Source organism: Streptopelia decaocto (genome assembly GCF_964273445.1).
Source record: "Streptopelia decaocto genome assembly, chromosome: 5".
Taxonomy (NCBI): domain Eukaryota; kingdom Metazoa; phylum Chordata; class Aves; order Columbiformes; family Columbidae; genus Streptopelia; species Streptopelia decaocto.
In genome coordinates, this window is record NC_138659.1 from 30797198 (window position 1) to 30814321 (window position 17124).

Sequence of the window (17124 nt, forward strand, 5' to 3'; positions counted from 1 at the left end):
GCGCGCGCCGCCCCGCCGGGCCAATAGGGGAGCGGGGCGGGAGGGACACGTGACGGCGGCGGCGGCACGCCCGGGGAGAGGGCGACGTGGACAAAAGGAGGGGCGGGGGAGGCGAGAGACGCGCATGCGCTGTGGCGCCGGACTACAACTCCCGGCATACACCGCGTCGCCACCGCCGTTCGGCGCAGTCCGCGTGCCCCGGGGCATGCCGGGAGTTGTAGTTCGCCCCCGCTCACCCTTAAGGTACCTTCCTTCAATACAACCCCCAGATCAAATTATCACACACGCACAAAAACAGCCGCCCAGCAACAGAAGGGAAGAGCTGCTTTTATTTGCATCCACAAGCGTTTCTACAAAGTTATAAGCGAGATAGAACGTGTTTCTTATCCTGTCCTTTAATCAAACTGAAATAAAACAGCAGGAACGCCCCCCCACCCGCTGCCCTCGAATTAAATTACCACACACACAAAACCAGCCTCCCAGCAATGGAAGGGAAGAGCTGCTTTTATTTTCATCCACAAGCGTTTCTACAAAGTTATAAGCAAGATACAACGTGTTTCATGTCCTCTCTTTTAATAAAACTGAAATAAAGCGGCAGAACGTCCCCCGGCCCGCTGCCCTCAAGGCCCCTCGGCCTCCAAACCCTCAACCCTCCCAGCGGTGGAAGGCGATTTATTATTGATCCCAGTTTACAAGAGAAATAATTCATTCCAGGGAAGTGCAGGGAATTCCAAGAAAGGAACAAAAAATCACTAAATGGGTGGATTATTATTATTGTTTTCAATCAGTGGTCCAACACAACCCTGCAGATTGCTGGCTTCAAATTGCCATCAGCTCTACACCAGTCTGGCTAAACACAATAAAAATGCCAGTTTGCAAACATCTAAATGTACAGAAAACATTCACAAAGGCAAAAAAAACCCAACCCCTTGCCGCGAGGAATTTAAATTGTAGAATAAAGTGATGTACAGGCTAAATTTTCCCACCCTACTTATGAAAAACAAATACGCCGAGCATCTGCATTCAACAATTCTTCAACATTACAGGGAAATATTATCCCGATCTAAGCCTGACACAGAAATAACTCAACAATTAGTATGATGGGAATGTTTATGCTAAACACTTTCTGTACGGATGTATCTAATTCGTATTAGTTGTAAACAGCTTTTGTAGGCGACTGCAGCCTTTGTCACAGTGACCATCGCTGTCTTGCTGGTCCTTTTTCAGTCAAAACACCCTATTAAAACCACACGATGTCCCCTGATTTTAGCATGGCCACAAGAAACGGCTGCTGTCGAACTGTGGAGCACGCGTTATCAATTTAAAGTCACTTAACATTCGGTACCAATTAGAAATTACTGATGATTTGTAAAGAAAAAGTAGCTGACAGTGAAATAATCAATGACTTGAAAAAAAAATTGGTTCATGTGTTTACAGATTAGGATTTTTGTATGAAATATGAGGAGGAAATGAGTCAAAGTACTTTTGCAAGGAAAACATCTGTGACCTTAATGTTTCTATACGGCTTCTGGAATAAACAGGAGTTATTTTACCCTAGTGACGCTGGTCCAGCTACTCCACAACATTCCTTATTTATTTGCCTTTTCCTCTAGTGTCAATTTATAGATTTATAGCGTATTTCGATAGCATTAAATAGACCTTGCACAGATTGTTGGAGTTAAAGGCCAACAAGCGTTATGCCCTCAGGACTTTGTTGTTTCTTCCCGTGTTTTTATGGGTGTCAATCCTGCAGCCCTTATTGTAGTTATCATTAATCTTTAATGTACTGTATTACATTTATTCGGAAATAGTTTGAAACACCAGGCCACATTTTTACGGTGCCTTAAACTGAACTCTAAAGCGAGGTCTCGCTCTCTAAAGCCTAATTGATTAGGTCAATGCTATTTTTCATTTCCAAGCTTTCCTGTGCATGGCCTTTAAATTGCGCACGCAAATAACGCATATAAGCAAGTTTGTGCACAGACCGTGGTTTGATATGGATGATCACACGCTGGCTACGAACGCAACAGGTCTCATTTCAACAGCTGCTTTTCAAACGTGGTTCTGCTCTCCAAAACCTAAGAACGCATGAACTGCCCTTGGCGATTTCTAATACAGCTGTACTAGAAATTCTGTGCAATGATGATGATGTTTTGCAATGATTACGATATTTCACAATGATTGCAATTTAAGGTACAGTTTATGCACCTAAAAAGTCTTACAGAACTAGGCGACTGTAACTCAGTCAGTAAGAAAGGGAATGGCAGGACTCTTAATAGTCTGTATTAGGTAGCTGTAAGTGAATATACTTTATGGTGGGAAGTCAAACAGAAAGATGCTGCCTAATGGTTATAGTTATTGTAAACATTCTCATCTTTCCCTTCCATAAACTAAAACAAAATAAAACAGCCATAAAGTGCTCTGGAAGGCTAAATAACCCCGAAGTGCAGAGTGGGACTGAGAAACCTGCTCCCATATTTTCCCCATCTTAAATATAGTTATAAGAGAAAAAAAAAAAAATCAGAAGACTTGCTTGTCTTTAGTATCCATCAAAATTTTAAAATAATTAAGTGATGAGTTTGCAGAGTTCGCATAGAGTGTGGCTTTCGAGCAACCTACTAAATTAACTACTTGGTTCTACTGCAAGTTTTATTTATTTCCTGTATACCGCATGCAAATACTAAAAGCATCCTCAAATAGCAATGTATGTACCAGCCGCCTAAGAATCACAGCAGTGCTTGTCAAACCCATGCATTTCAAACTCACGAGCTACTCCCCTGCTAAAACACCCAAGAACAGTTGTTAAAATAACTTTCTAGTTGGCAGCAAGTTGCTTTTGAAGCATTCAGTGGTCACGCTTTCAGACTTTTTCTATAACCACAAAAGACAGCAAATGTTAAGTGAAAAGATGAGGTTCCCCAGCAGTAACTTGGTTTTAAACAGTGAGGGCTTTAACCAAAACCAAACCTGTCACCTCTCAGTCAGGAAGGGATCGGTGCTAAGACTGCAAGAGCTGGTAATACCCCAACAAAGCCCGTTTACTATAACCCAATAAGGATTCACAATTAAACAGGGGTTACTGGAGTAAATAAACCCTGCAGGGCTGGGCTGAAAAGCGCTTCTTACTCTTCGGACTTTTGCTGTGTGTAACCATCTTCTCTGTTTTCTTCCGTGAGAATAGCTTTTACATCTGTGCTTTTTATTTCTGTGTGCGAAGATGATTCACGTTCCGGCTGCTCTGGGCCCTCCCCAGCCTGCGGGTCTCCCGGGACCCCTGCGGCGCTCTCCTCGCCCCGCTCCGGCACCCGACAAACTGGCACATCCCGCAGTCCCGTTCTTGGGTTTTCTGTATCCAAAACGGGCACTTGCATCGCGTCTCCATTTTCAGCGGGATCACACAGAAAGCTCTCAGTCCCCACCTCGGCCAGCACGGCGTGGCTGCCGCCCGCTCCTCTTCCCTCCCCGTCTAATCTTCCGCCTGCAGACCCATTTTCGGTGTGTTCCTCTGGCTGCGATCGACCATTTTTGCAGCTTTCCACACCTGCGTAGCAAACGCTCTGCTCGACTTCCACCCCTGCTGTATCTGAGTTTTCCACCTGAGCTTGTGCTGCATCGCAGGCCCCCTCGGACTCATTCACTGAATCCATACCATCCGTTCCCAAACAAGACGGAGATGGTTGGTCCTCCTTGAACTCCACGCATTCCGCCACACCCGTATTCACCAGCGCCTGGCTCACCTGAATTCCTGCCACAGCCATTTTGCTCGTCTCATCGTCCCCTTTATAGTGCCCCTGCAACTTTGATATCTCACCTTCACAAATCTCCTTTATGTTCTCAGCTGGAGTATCTGCTGGTATCTCAACTGTTACTGTCAGCAAACTCCTTATCTCATTCACATCATCAGGGGATTTACAACTCCCTTCTTCTGACTTGCTTTCTTTTTCAGGATTAGCCTCAAACCCTCCTTTCCCCGTGTTTTCACCCTGGGAAATAACCCTTGTCTCAGTACTCGCTTCTTGGTCGTTGCTTTCTTTTTTACTATCCTCCTCAAACTCTCTTCCTACCGCATTTTCACTCTGAGATAATCTTTCCATCATTTCTTTTTCTCCCTTGACTTTCTTTTCAGCATTGCCTACAATCCCTGCTTCTGCTGCATTATGATGTGGGGAAGTCGGCTCTATCTCAGAACCTTCTTCCTGTGCTTTGCTTTCGTTTTCAGTGCCACGGAAAAAAGCAGCATCCGTTGCCGTTCGACTCTCAGAAGTGACCTTCTCCTCCACTTCTTCATGTACCTGAAGTTGTTGTTTAGAGCCGGCTCCAAAATCTTGCCCTGCAGCTTCAGGCCCAAAAGCTACTTTTCCCTCCACAACTTCTTGTGTCTTGAGTTCTTTCTCAGCGCTCACTACACCCTCTGCCTTCCCCGTGGCTGCGCTCTCCAACGTGCTTTCTTTGTCTTGTTTTGGAAGGGCAGCTGAACGGGACTCCTGTTTTCCGCCAGCGTCTGTAACAACCGCTTCTTCCCTTTCGCTCGCCTGATCACCGTCTGCGCCAACAGAACCGGCCGCCTCTTTGTCTGATGACTTCCTATCATCAGCATCCTTCTCCCAAGAAATCTTGCCTGTCACGACGAGCGTTTCGTCACTCTGAGCGTCAGTGTCCGACACCTCGGCTCGGGTGGTGGACGGTTTCTTGGCTGGAGTGGTTTGTGCCGATCCCGAAGGTGTTTTCAGGTCTGTTAAGCTGGACACGCTTTCACAGGGCAAATTCAAGTTGTCTTCAAAGAGGTTGTGCTTCTTCATGATGGCAGCTTCTTTTATCACTAAATAGAACAGAAAGATCAAACTGTTTTGGAAAGACTGACAGAGATACAGAGTTTTCCTGAGTTCCTAATGTACATTTTGATATTACAACAGCAAATTTCATTTTCAACTTGCTTCCAGCCTACAGTTCTTCTCTGCGGGTGAGGATTTTGAATAATGGAACTTCAATATTGACCTAAGCATTGCTGTATTAGAAAACTACCCAAGGACCCACAACAGACAAAAGTAGTTTCAATGTGGAAGTATTTACATTGAATATAAGAATAAAAATGTGCTCATTAATTATCTTGTTGATATTTTTGAACAGGAGTGCCAAAGAGGGTCTGTGAAAAGTTACTGTGCAATACATATGCTTGTCTTCTATCTGGGGTATAGACAGACCGATCCAGAGAGATACAAGTCTTTTATCTATCTATATACACCATCAAGAATAGTTTGGTTTTCTGACACAAAAGCAGAGAGATCCGCAGGGAGAACCGCACTGGCATCAGTGATGTACTGCAAACTGCATCCAGCAGCCCATTTCATTTTTTGGTAATTCATTTTTGTTACCATTAGATATCCCCGCGTCTTTGCAAATAAGAGCATCCTTTCACTCCTTGGCCCACAGAATCAAGATAAAACGAAGCAGGTGTAATTACATTTTGCTGCAAATGTGCCGAGCTTTGAGTTTGCCAAGTTTAGTGAAGCTGCCCCATAACTGAGATTTTAGGGCTCGCCACACATTTCTAGTGAGCTTCCCAGAGCTCTGGGAAGCTCTGAAACAAGAGCTCATGGGCCAGCAGCTGAAATGTTGTTACTGTCACCTCAAGAATGTTCTCACCTTTCAGGGTTTCCTCCAGCAGTGTCTGATATAAAATCTCTTCATACACATTCTCTACTTGGATCACGCTAGTGTAGTCAGCAAATATATACTGCTCGTATTTCTGCAGCTCCTGTGCAGATAGAGAAGAAAGGAATGGACATGTGAAAACGAGAGATTCGGAGAATCCTGCTTCAACAGCGCACCTTGGAGATGCCATCCAGCGGGTCTTGCAATGCCCCTTGCTGGCTCTTCAACTATTTGGACTACGACTAAACGAACTACGTATGTTTGCAATTAATTATGCACTTATCAAACAGTATCCTTGTACTATAGGTCATTGTCATCTGCATATAATAAGCCATTCCAAAATAACAGCTGGTGAGGAAATGCCTCATTGTTTGCCCAAGGAGGCAAACCCATGGCAAGCAGGGGAGAGACAGGGCTAGGTTTTGTTTGTCTAATAGGTGTGGAACATTTTCACCTTGCTGATTTACATGCAACAGGCTGTGTAGACAACAACTGAGTCATTATCACTAAGCAGCTGCTTGGTGGCCTCTAAAGAGCAAGTTAAGTGACCTCTGCCCACTTCTAGAAGAGGTGCCTACACGCAAACATCAGGACGCTTTCAAGCAAAAGGTCAAGACGTGACTGGGCACGTCAGCCATGCCGCACATTCGCTTCTCGAGCTGGCTGCTCGTTTCTGCAGAGGCACAAACGCAAAAGGCAGGTGGGAAATCCAACCAAAAGGGCTTGCGGGAAGTTTGTGCCACCGCTGCTTCCTCCAGCCGCTGCGGCAGAGACACAGACCGGGAACATGTATTCAAGGGGACGAAATGCTTGTCCCCGTGCACAGGCACCACGTCTTGAAGGTGCTACTGACACTCTACAAGAGACTATTATTTTGGGGATTGTAAAGAAAGTAGAGTGACATACAGAAGAGAGTAATTTTAAATATATTTTTGAAAGCTGTAGGTTTGAATAGTCCATACTCAAAGACTCCCAAGCATAACTTGGGAAAAGACTTGGTTTTAAACTTGGTTTTGCAACCGAAACAAGCTGGAGAGCATCAGCAAGAGCAGCACACCATGAGCAAGAATTTACTGCCTCCTGGAACTGATGAACTTGAAGCAAAAGTGCAGAGAGGCCGGGATGGTGTAGTGCAGTCACCTCTCAGCAGGTACAGTGAAAATGCAAGAGGATACGCATGGGCTTCAAGAAGGGTACAGACTATTTTGAGGCCAGGTGAACAGCATTCCAGACGGTCCCTGATGTAGCCAGACCGGTAACATCTCCACGAAACACCGGTAGCCACTTTTGCTGAGTACAAACCCACCCATATGATTAAGGGTAACAGAGAATGTCTCTGTGGGTTTGTTTCCTGATTGTTGACACAATTAATTCCATTTTAAATGACTGAAAGTAGCATCTAGCTTTGAAAGAGGTTGCCAGCAGAGGTTTTGGGGTTCTGCTGGAAAGTGCCCTCTCTCACAGACCGAATTCCACCCCCTTTTTCTTTTTCTAATCACAGAAACCTACTGGTTTGCACGTTGAAGCCAGCGTCTTCTGCATTGTGGGCAAAGTAATTTGCACCAGCGCTTCTTGAAATATCTTCTTCCGGATAGTGCTGCTGTCATAATCGTATTGCTGTCGAAACAGACAAAAAGAGAAACAAGCCCAAACGTGTTTGGGGTTATTAATCGTTCATCGGAGTAACCGGTTCTTGGTAACCTGTATAGGAGGAACTGGTTCTTGTCAACCTGTAACTGGAGACAGGTGAATCCTGAAAGATACCACATCATAGGCACGCTCAGGGGGTTGAATTCCCACGCAGGTTATTTCAGCTTTTAGAAAAATTCCCTAAAATGGTTTTCTGGGATCTCTTTCTCTTCATTTTTTTTATTACATGGGTGCGAAACAGCCCCCTGATTGCGCTCTCCAGGTATTTCAGCACTGCCTGTTCTGAGAGTAACGAATTCTAGAGGCAGGCTAAATATCAAGCTAATAAGCATTATTTACCCAGCACCATCTCCAGTTGATTTAATTGCAGTTAAAAGGACCGCACGTGTAAATAAATACTTCCACAAGTGTCTGCCCATCACTAGGTTTTACCCCCAAAATGAGCAGCTGTGTTAAGAGCCACCACATCATTATTTCCAGCTGGATGGTAAGAGATACCTTCTTTCAAATAAATAAATTCATGTAAAATATATTCTCCGTTTCCAAAAAGGCAGAACCCCAGGTCTTGCTGTGCAAAGGCTGCAATATGACATTTACCTTTAGTACTCTCAGCTTGACTTTTTCAATGGTCGTTGCAACTTTAGCTGAGTCTGCCTGGAGGCTTGGAGAGAACAACTGCTCGAAAGTATAAACCGCATTGTCCATCAGCTACAAAAAAATAATTAAACACATATCAAAGACAAATAACATCAAATTCTTACAAGCATAAGGAAGCATGATAGATGGAACCAGTAACTTAAATTGTATTTTTGAGAAGGTGAAACGGAGAAAGAACAATGGGCCTAAAATCCACAAATGATTGTGGAAGTGGAAGAAAAGCCTTATTTAGTTTGGATTGCAACACTCAGTTTTGGAATGGGAAACCAAAATAGAAGATCACCTATAGCAAGAGAATAAGGTAATGAAACTACCCCAACTAACATGCTATATTGTCCAAAAATTCCCTGCAGTAATTCAGTTCTCTCCAAGCTAACAGGCACAGAAATGTTGCAATTAATACAGAAAAATAAGCCTCAGTGTCGTTATTATGCTATCACAGCTTTCTCATATAGATTTAATTTCATGTCACCATCCAAACTGTTGGTGACAAAGACAGAAAGCAGAATTGATCACCTGTATATCAAGGTCATAGACAAAACGCATTATCCCCAATAAGGCAACTCACACTGACTCCTACCAGATTCTGGTGGTCTTAATAATTAATACTGCAGAGAATTTTTTAAAAAGTAATTAATCAGCAGCTTTCCTTATAATAAAAATAATTTCAATTTTTGTTTGAGGCAAACGATAATTTGGCGTAGCTCTGGCAACGTCACCAAAGCTGCTTTATCCATGTGAGCCAAGCGTTGTGCTCCCGAATTTCCTGAAATTGGCCACTAGGGGATGCCAGGTTCCCAAGCCGAGAATCCTGTTCCCCCCCAGCTGGATAAACCCAACACTTCTTTCACATGAGCACAGACATATTTGACCTTATTCGTTAATAAAACAAATGTCCACAGACACGAAGTGAAACTACTCACTATTTTTTATGAGAAAACTACCCGCCTTTTAAAGAGAGAGAAGCAATCACAGCAGTTTTAGATACCAGCCTTTTAAAGACAGAGAAGCGATAAAAGCAGTTTTAAAACAACTTGTGCTTTACTTTAACATATTTATTGTGAATTTTGACTCCTGTTCAGACAAAAAAAACCCCACTTGGTTTCTATGGGATGTATTTTCTGTCCGCTTCTCTGTCTTGACTCATGGTCTTCGCTTACGGACAGACATTTTATTGGCAGCATTTTGGAATGGTCGCCCCTAAAAGACCCAGACATGAAATCAGAATTTGATTTCTGAATAATTCTTTGGCTGCTGATCACGGCTGTATTTAGAAGAGCTGCTTTTAGGAAAACCCCATCCCAGCACTGTGTAAGAGACTCGCTTTCCATATTCACAGCTCCCACTCCACAGAACTGGACGAGCTCCATTTCACAAGATTACCAATTAGATTATTTTAGTTTCTCAACTACGGATTAAAATCACAGGATTCATAGAGGCCAAATCTGCCTTGTGATCTGGCAACCAAAAGAAGGCTGCTGGCCAGCTCCTTGTGGTTTTCTGGCCAGGCACCCAGAAGAAATAAAAGCAAAGCAAAATTATAGCTTATACCAATGCACACTAGGGGAAAAAGAGGTGGAGTTCCTTTTGTATCTGAAATGATGTAGTCACTTCAACCGTTCCCATGAGAAGCTGGTTAAAGCACCTACACGCAGCTCCATCCTGAGACGTTGTTTGCGTCTGCGTAATTGCCACTTTCTAACGTTAATTGCCTTGCTTCATATTCATGAGAAAATAAACTACCAAGGAGGAGATGGTCCATTTTGATACAACATATTTAAGAACGTTCCTGAAAAATCAACCCTTGAGAATGGAGATCAGGTTGGTTTGAGTCACCCTGTTGGTAAACGTACAACTTTCTCAGGTGCTGAGACACTCAAAATTCAGCATGTGAAGGTTCAGGGGAAGAGATGATCCATCCAAAGTTGTTGTGCCTTACTGAAAGACTCACACACATGCAATCCCACAAATATAAATGTGAAACAGCTCCTAGCTGTGATTTTCTTAGGTTTTGTTATCTGTATGTTGATTGAGAGATATTCTGAGACTCTCAAGTAGCTTTTTATCAAGATTACCTTGAAGCAGATTAAGGACGAACCTAACCTGTTCTCCCAGGAGAAAAAGCTGGATGTTACAGTACCTCTTGCATGAAGTTCTGTGTCCTCTGAATCACAAAATCAATGTGATAGACCTTGAAGCGGCTCTTGAGGTCTTGAAGGAGCTCGTGGAGGAGGTTCACTTTCAGATAGCAGGGCTCCATTTTCACAGAGTCGAACGGCAGGTTCAGAAGCTGATCCACACTCTGCGTTCCAGTGGAGGAAGAACCGGTTTTAAGAGAAAGCAACCACGGGTGAATATTTAATAAAGTAACAGCGGTTCTCAAACAAATTCTGATATCTGCATTCTAGCTGCACAAATACTTCAAGACTTTCTAAATGACAAAACCATCCCGCCACCTGGGAAAGCAAATACTGCTTGTCCTTGTACAAATGCAAAAGGATCCAGGTATGTTTTTGTCTTACCTCCTTGAGCTTCGTGATATCATTTGTCTTCTGGAAGTCCTGGATGATTGCGTTAACTTCTTTATCAAAAAGCGAGCGGACTTCAGCAAATCCAGAACTCACCGGCCCCATGAGCTCCTCCAATATGGATGCGAGAAATGGCTGGATGTTTTCTGTGCAGCACTTCTGGGCAGGCTCAGAAACGGTGCCTGGAGAGCCGGACGAGACAACGGTTGCATGTAGACTACTAGAGTGAAAAAACTCATCCGATCTACTTCACAATGAATTAGACAACTCTATTTTTCCCTGGAGTCACACCCCTGCGAAGATGATGAGGGTGATGAAAGGAGAGTTTGTAGTTTCAGGAGTCACAAGGTTTGCACAGAGCCTGGCCACAGCAACTCGATAAGGAATTATCTAAACTTGGTATTCTATAGTTCACTGAAAACATCTTAGTCTGCTCTGTGACAATATCAACAGAACAGCTCCTAAATTATCAGCTGTTATTTATTTGCTAGCTTAAACAACATCGCTTTTTACACTCACTTTTATATTCATAGCAAAATTAAAATGACTTCACATCGCTTTACAACCACCTACGAACCCGTTTGGATTAAATATTCTGTGGTAGCCTATGAATTTGCCACAAAACCAGAACCTGTTTTTGTGGCACATCCCTAGATATCAGGTCAAAACCACTACACTTTTAATTATGCTCATGCGACGTGTATCTTCATTACCTATGGCTGTATGAAAATGAAAGCAGAATGAGCAACTCTAATCAGGATACTCAAAACCCATAAGCTCCAGCTCCAACTTGAGCCTCACAGGCACAGCAGCCACAGGTGTCAGATGCCATCAAAGGCAGCAGGGGCTCAAAGCATTTGTTTTCTGAAAATTCGTGTCTCCAGTTGGATTTTTCAAAACACAAAAGGATTTCAAAACAATGTCATCTGGCAATTGGAGCAACACAAGGGGAAGCATTAAAAGAATTGCTCCAAAACACAGCTGTTCCTCCACAAACCTTTGATTTTTCCAGCTAAGAAGTTCTTGCAGTTCAGAATCTGATCCATGTCTGAGCGAATGGTGCCTTCGAGAGTTTTTGCAAAATCTCTGCATTCTTCTTTCAAGGTACTTAATCCTTCCGACACCTCCTGCTGGACTAGGCCATAAGTTTCTTCTACGATCTAAACCCAAATTAAATTAAGAAACATAAATCAGATTCAGCACACACAAACAACTGCTATGAGAAACAACTACTCTGCAAGTATCAGTACTTACGCCAAACCAGGCCCGCTTCCTATCATTCCTCTTCCCTTTCATTTTGGGCAGGATCATTGTCTGAAGGTTAGGCAGGAGTTCCTCCATCACAAGGTTGCTCAAGATCTATATGGTCAGAAGATTAAAATGACATGTTGACACATTAAAATGACATGTTGACACATAGTTCTTCCTCTGGAAACTGAGCACTCGCATGACAGAATGATGTGTAAATGTAGGCAACCCCTAATATACAATGGCTTCACAAATATACAATGGCTTCACAAACACACAATGGCTTCACAAACACATAATGGCTCTGCCATCCCAGTTGCCAGGAGGATTGCATTTTAAATATCAGGTATGCCTGAGGGAAACCAAATACATTTCATCTGAAGCTTTTTCCACTGCAAGCCTTTGAGAGACCACATCACCATTGACAACAGAGGAATTAAGATGCTGAACTAAGATGCCCATTAAATTTTTCTGCACGCTACTATGAAATTGCCACGTGAAAAACAATCTAGTTAAAATTATTCATATCAATTGAGTATCTGGTTCAAAAACATCTGAAAAGTTGGTTTGCTGACTGCTCCTTCCCCAAACTGACCTTGTTCTGGGACATTCACACCCTCCCAGAGGAGGTATCATCGAGGAGAAATTGTTTAGAGAGTCATCAGACAAAGGATGCTTCTAATAGGAAGATAGCTGGCCAAAAAGAGAAATGTATGACTGGACCAATGTGGATCTCTGGCACTTCTTCAAGTGAGCACCAACTTCACAATTAAAACAAGAAAAGAAGAAAATCCCAGGAATGACAGGATATAGGACAAAAACCGAATTGAGAAACATGGGTAATCTGTGCATCAAATAATTCTAGTCTGATTTTTTTTTTTTTCAAAAATGTGTAACATGACCCAAAAGATTCATTAGATCCAGCTCCATCCCGAGGGATAAAAAGGGATAAAAGAAATGACTGTTGGAGTTTGTGAAAAACTTTTCAAGCAACTACTTTTGTCGCTAAAATACAACTATACTGGTCTAAAACCAGTAAAACTTTCATATTGTAGAATCCATATATGTTAAAGTCTCCTCCAAACACCTCCAGATTCTTGAACAATGAACATACGAAATATAGAACCTAAGAAGATATTCTGTGACAAAGGTGCACCCAGAAGAAAGAAAGGGGGAAGAAAAGTGTTGAAGGGACTTCTACGCACCAAGTTTGTGATTTAATGTAGCGAAACTGAGGGAAAAGTATCATTGCCTCAGTTTTGATTACTTCTGAACTGTCAGTCTATCATTGCTGTATTTTTCTAAATTAATGCCGTTCTTCCTCAAGAACGTTTTCACCTTGAAACAGGGTTCCATAGTTGTAGAAGAGATGCATCACCCTCTCTGATCCCAGCATCCAACTGGCAATTGGGTCTTGTGGCTGGTTCTAATTAGAAAGAAAAGCCATCAGATTGGGGATACAGATGATACCAGTTTGGGGGAGCGGTCAATACGGCGGCAGGCAAGGCTGCTATTCAGAGGGACCAAGATGGGCTGAAGAAATGGGTGAACAAAAACCTCATGGAGTTCAGCAAAAGCAAACGCACAGTCCAACATCCGGGACGGAACAATCTTGTGCACCAGAACAGGCTGGAAAGCTGTTCTGCAGAAAAGGTCTTGGACAGGCTGAGAGAGATGTTCAGCCTGGAGAAGAGAAGCTCCGGGGAGACCTTAGTGTGGCCTTTCCGGACTTAAAAGGGACCGATAAGAAAGATGGGGATAGACTTTTGAGCAGGGCCTGTTGTGACAGGACAAGGGGTGATGGTTTTAAACTAAAGGAGAGAGATTCAGGCTGGACATCAGGAAGGAATTGTTGGCCCTGAGGGTGGTGAGAGCCTGGCCCAGGTTGGCCACAGAGGTGGTGGCTGAACCATCCCTGGAGACATCCCAGGCCAGGCTGGATGGGGCTCTGAGCAACCTGAGCTGGTGAAGATGTCCCTGCTCATGGCAGGGGGGAACTGGGGGAGCTTTGAAAGTCCCTTCAACCCAAATCATTCTGTGATTCTAAGAAATTCGACATCAGTCTGCAGGATGCCCTCGCAGCAAAGGGCTAGAGAACACCGAGGGAGGAGAACGTTCCCCTCTCTTCAGCACTTGTCACACGGTATCTGGAGTGGTGTCCAGTTTTGGGCTCCCCAGTACAAGATAGATCTTGACACACTGGAGTGAGGCCAGCAGAGGCCACCAAGGTGGTCAGGAGATGGAGTACATGAAGTGTGAGGTGCAGGGAACAAGATTTCTCATCCTTAAGAAGATACGGCTCAGGGGAGACCTTATTGCTGTCTACAACCACATAATGGAGGATGTTGGGCAGATGGAGCCAGACTTTTATTGGAAATGCACAGGGAATGGAAGAAGGTGATGGCTACAAGTAGCAAAAAGGCAACTATTAATCAGATATTAATAAATATTTTCACCGTGAGGGCAGTCATGCAATTTTCAGCCTTGGATATCTTCAGATCTCAGCTGCACAAAGCCCTAAAGCTGGCTCTGCTTTGAACGGGGGCTTGGGCCAGATAACCTCCAGAGATCCCCTTTTATCTAAATGCTCTCTGGTTCTGTGGCTCTCCTGATAGCATCACCCAGCTGCGTACCGAAGAAGCATCAAAGTCTGGCTTCTTCCATACAAAAAGAATTAAACAGTGTGAGACAGATTCCTGGTTTCATTCACTGGCACCTATTTCAGGATTTTTCCTCAGAATCACCCGCTGGCAATAAATACACAGAGTTACAGGCACACATCTGATTTTGAGAGTTTGGGGTTTTATCTCCTTTTTATTTTTTTAATTTTTAGAGAGTGTATCTCTTGCCTGAGAAAGCTGCAAGACCTCTCTTCCTCCTGCACTTTCCTCTTGCTGTTGGCCAAAAAGGTGAATGATGCAAACAGAGGGAGGCAGTTCATGGTGGCACCTGCCCTGTTTCTATTTCTATGTGATCTCAGGTCTCTGAACACGTCTCCTCCGGAGCCATCTACCAGTGCTGGGGATATGTGCTAGATTCTTGAATTTCTCTACTTAAAAGCATGTCTATTTTGAACTATTTAGTATTTGGTTCAGTCATTAGTCATCCTCATGCTTCAGAGGAGGGAGGGAGATCTTGTATTTCTGGACAAGGTCGTTTTCTGTTCATAGACCTTGCACAGGTGTGTTTGCACTGGCCCACAGTTACAGATGCGCAGCTGCCAATTTATGACAACACAGGCAGCACTATGGTGCATGTGCTGTACAGAACGGCACATAAACCTTTCATCGAGGTGTTTTATCTGCCGTAACAGCACATAAGAGGTTGTCCACACCTCTTGCAAGCTCTGAAGTGCAGTGGATGTCCTGCAAATCACAGAGAGACACAGTAACCCTTCAAAAAAGCAGACAAAATGCATCTTAAGGTTCTGTACATTTCTCCTTTGCTCTGGGAAAAGGATTGCTAGCTTGCTCCACAGTTCCAGTAAAGCCTCATAAAGTACACAATCCTCCTTCCCCTCCAGTGGGGCTGGAACAGAGGTTTTGCTATGTGATGCATATTTGAACCCGGCTCTTTTTCTCGCTTCAGCAACAGCCCAGCACGGTCCTCATTCAAGAACCAGTGCTGAGCCAACACAGGGTGCAAAACCACCGCTCAGCTTTACATTTTCATCACGCTTGGAGTGCCGGTGCTTTCCAACATTCAAGCCCACATGCGTGGGTTTTCATCACAGACCAACAGCACAACAGGATAAACAGCAGAAATTTAGGCTCTGAAGTGCACACCATGCAGTGCAAAACAGAGCAGCTCCTGCGCATGAGAATATAACACACAATACCCTACTTATTAATACACCTAAGAACATGCAAAGCCCTATTACCGCTTCATGTAACTTAAGTTCTTATAGATCATGTCACAGCACCACCCAAATTCAGCTACGCTGACTCAAACACCAGTCAAAAATGATGGACTAATTCAGGTCCCAAACTTAGGAGCCACTTAAAAACATCTCACGAATCACCCAAACTAGAGCAGCACAGACCAAACAATAAATGTGACAATGGATCAAATACATCCTGAAGCATCCGAGCGCTCTGGAAACATCTTTAGGAATGCTGGATTGGCTTTATATTTCGGTACTGTAGGGGTTTGGGGGTTTTAATCCCTTATGCAGTAATACTTGATTTACCAATATGTTATCCTATATGCATGTTGTACTGATCAATGGAGTTCTGTCAGTATAATGAGTGTGCTGCAGTGCCCTCACTATGTGGTTGTGCTGTTTGTAACAAGCGTTGCCAAAAATTGCCTGGTTTTAACCCTGAATTCCAGCACTTAACCTACAGAAATACCATCTACAATTAAATTCATCCTTCATTAGTGACAAAGCATTAAAAATTAGAAAGAACAAAAGCAGGAGAAGGAACTTTTATGACACAAAAAAGATTCAGAAGGTCTTTGGTTGAGTGACTGGGTACTTGCTGATGTTCCATCCATGTTGCAGTACCCAGGCAGAACTGCATGAGCTAATGCTGCGGAGACTCTGTCGTTATAAATGAATGCCGGGAATATATTTATTGGCATTCTGCAGAGATTTTTACAGCAACAAATTGCAGCTTGCTTGTTCCAAACCACTCACTTAGCTTGGATATCTGCCTAAAATAATTATTACGTTTGGTCAAAGCGGGCATGAGAACACACTATACTTACAGAATGAATTATTACTAAGAAGATAATAGCGTAACTAGTCTGAATGTCTTCTGATTACAGTTCTCTTGAGGTATATGGGTTATGAGTAAGCAGTTGGCAAGCAATAGGAAAAATAAAACATAAATTGAAACTAACACTATAATAGCTCCATAACTTGAGGGAAGAGGGGAGAAGAGAAAATCCCTCGCTCCATCCACTGGAAGGATGGGACTCCTTATACTAAGGAATTTATTATCAGGAAACTTAAATCCCTGACATTTGAAAAGACACTGTTTACAGTTTCTTCTCCAGTTGCTACGTTTTTCAGCGTTTCAAAGGTAGACTTCTCCCAAAAGAATAAACTGGTTTCTTAAAACAAACCCCTGGATCCATCAGGCCTTTTTCCATTTTCCCAAAGGAAAGCCAGATTTCATCAAGGAAAACACCCTGCAGCTGGTACTACAGTAAATATTTACTGCTGAGTGCTCAGCGCTTTGGGAAGAAAAAATTATAAATCAGGGCCCAAATAATGTCTGAATTGCACTAGAAGACATCTGGAGCGACACCGAGGCATCAGTGGAGTTACTTCAGCCCCCGTCAGCGCTGCAAAGCTGCTCACTCAGGTGCCCAAATATGCACCCAGACCCTGCACTCAGCATCTCACCTCTGAAGAACTGAAGTTCACACATTTGGGGGTCTA

General features: G+C 43.4%; 1 protein-coding gene across 1 annotated transcript in view; it reads right to left on the minus strand.

Annotated features, from left to right (window-relative positions):
• Positions 1-486: 486 nt before the first annotated feature.
• NIBAN1 (niban apoptosis regulator 1) overlaps positions 487-17124 on the minus strand; it is a 60576-nt gene continuing 43938 nt past the window's right edge. The window contains exons 7-14 of the mRNA XM_082054375.1: positions 11742-11846; positions 11485-11647; positions 10482-10669; positions 10100-10261; positions 7900-8010; positions 7162-7269; positions 5644-5755; positions 487-4819 (exon numbers count right to left, since the gene is read on the minus strand). Coding sequence (XP_081910501.1) covers positions 3123-4819; positions 5644-5755; positions 7162-7269; positions 7900-8010; positions 10100-10261; positions 10482-10669; positions 11485-11647; positions 11742-11846 — 2646 coding nt within the window. The 3' untranslated portion in view covers positions 487-3122. The remainder of the gene's footprint in view (positions 4820-5643; positions 5756-7161; positions 7270-7899; positions 8011-10099; positions 10262-10481; positions 10670-11484; positions 11648-11741; positions 11847-17124) is intronic.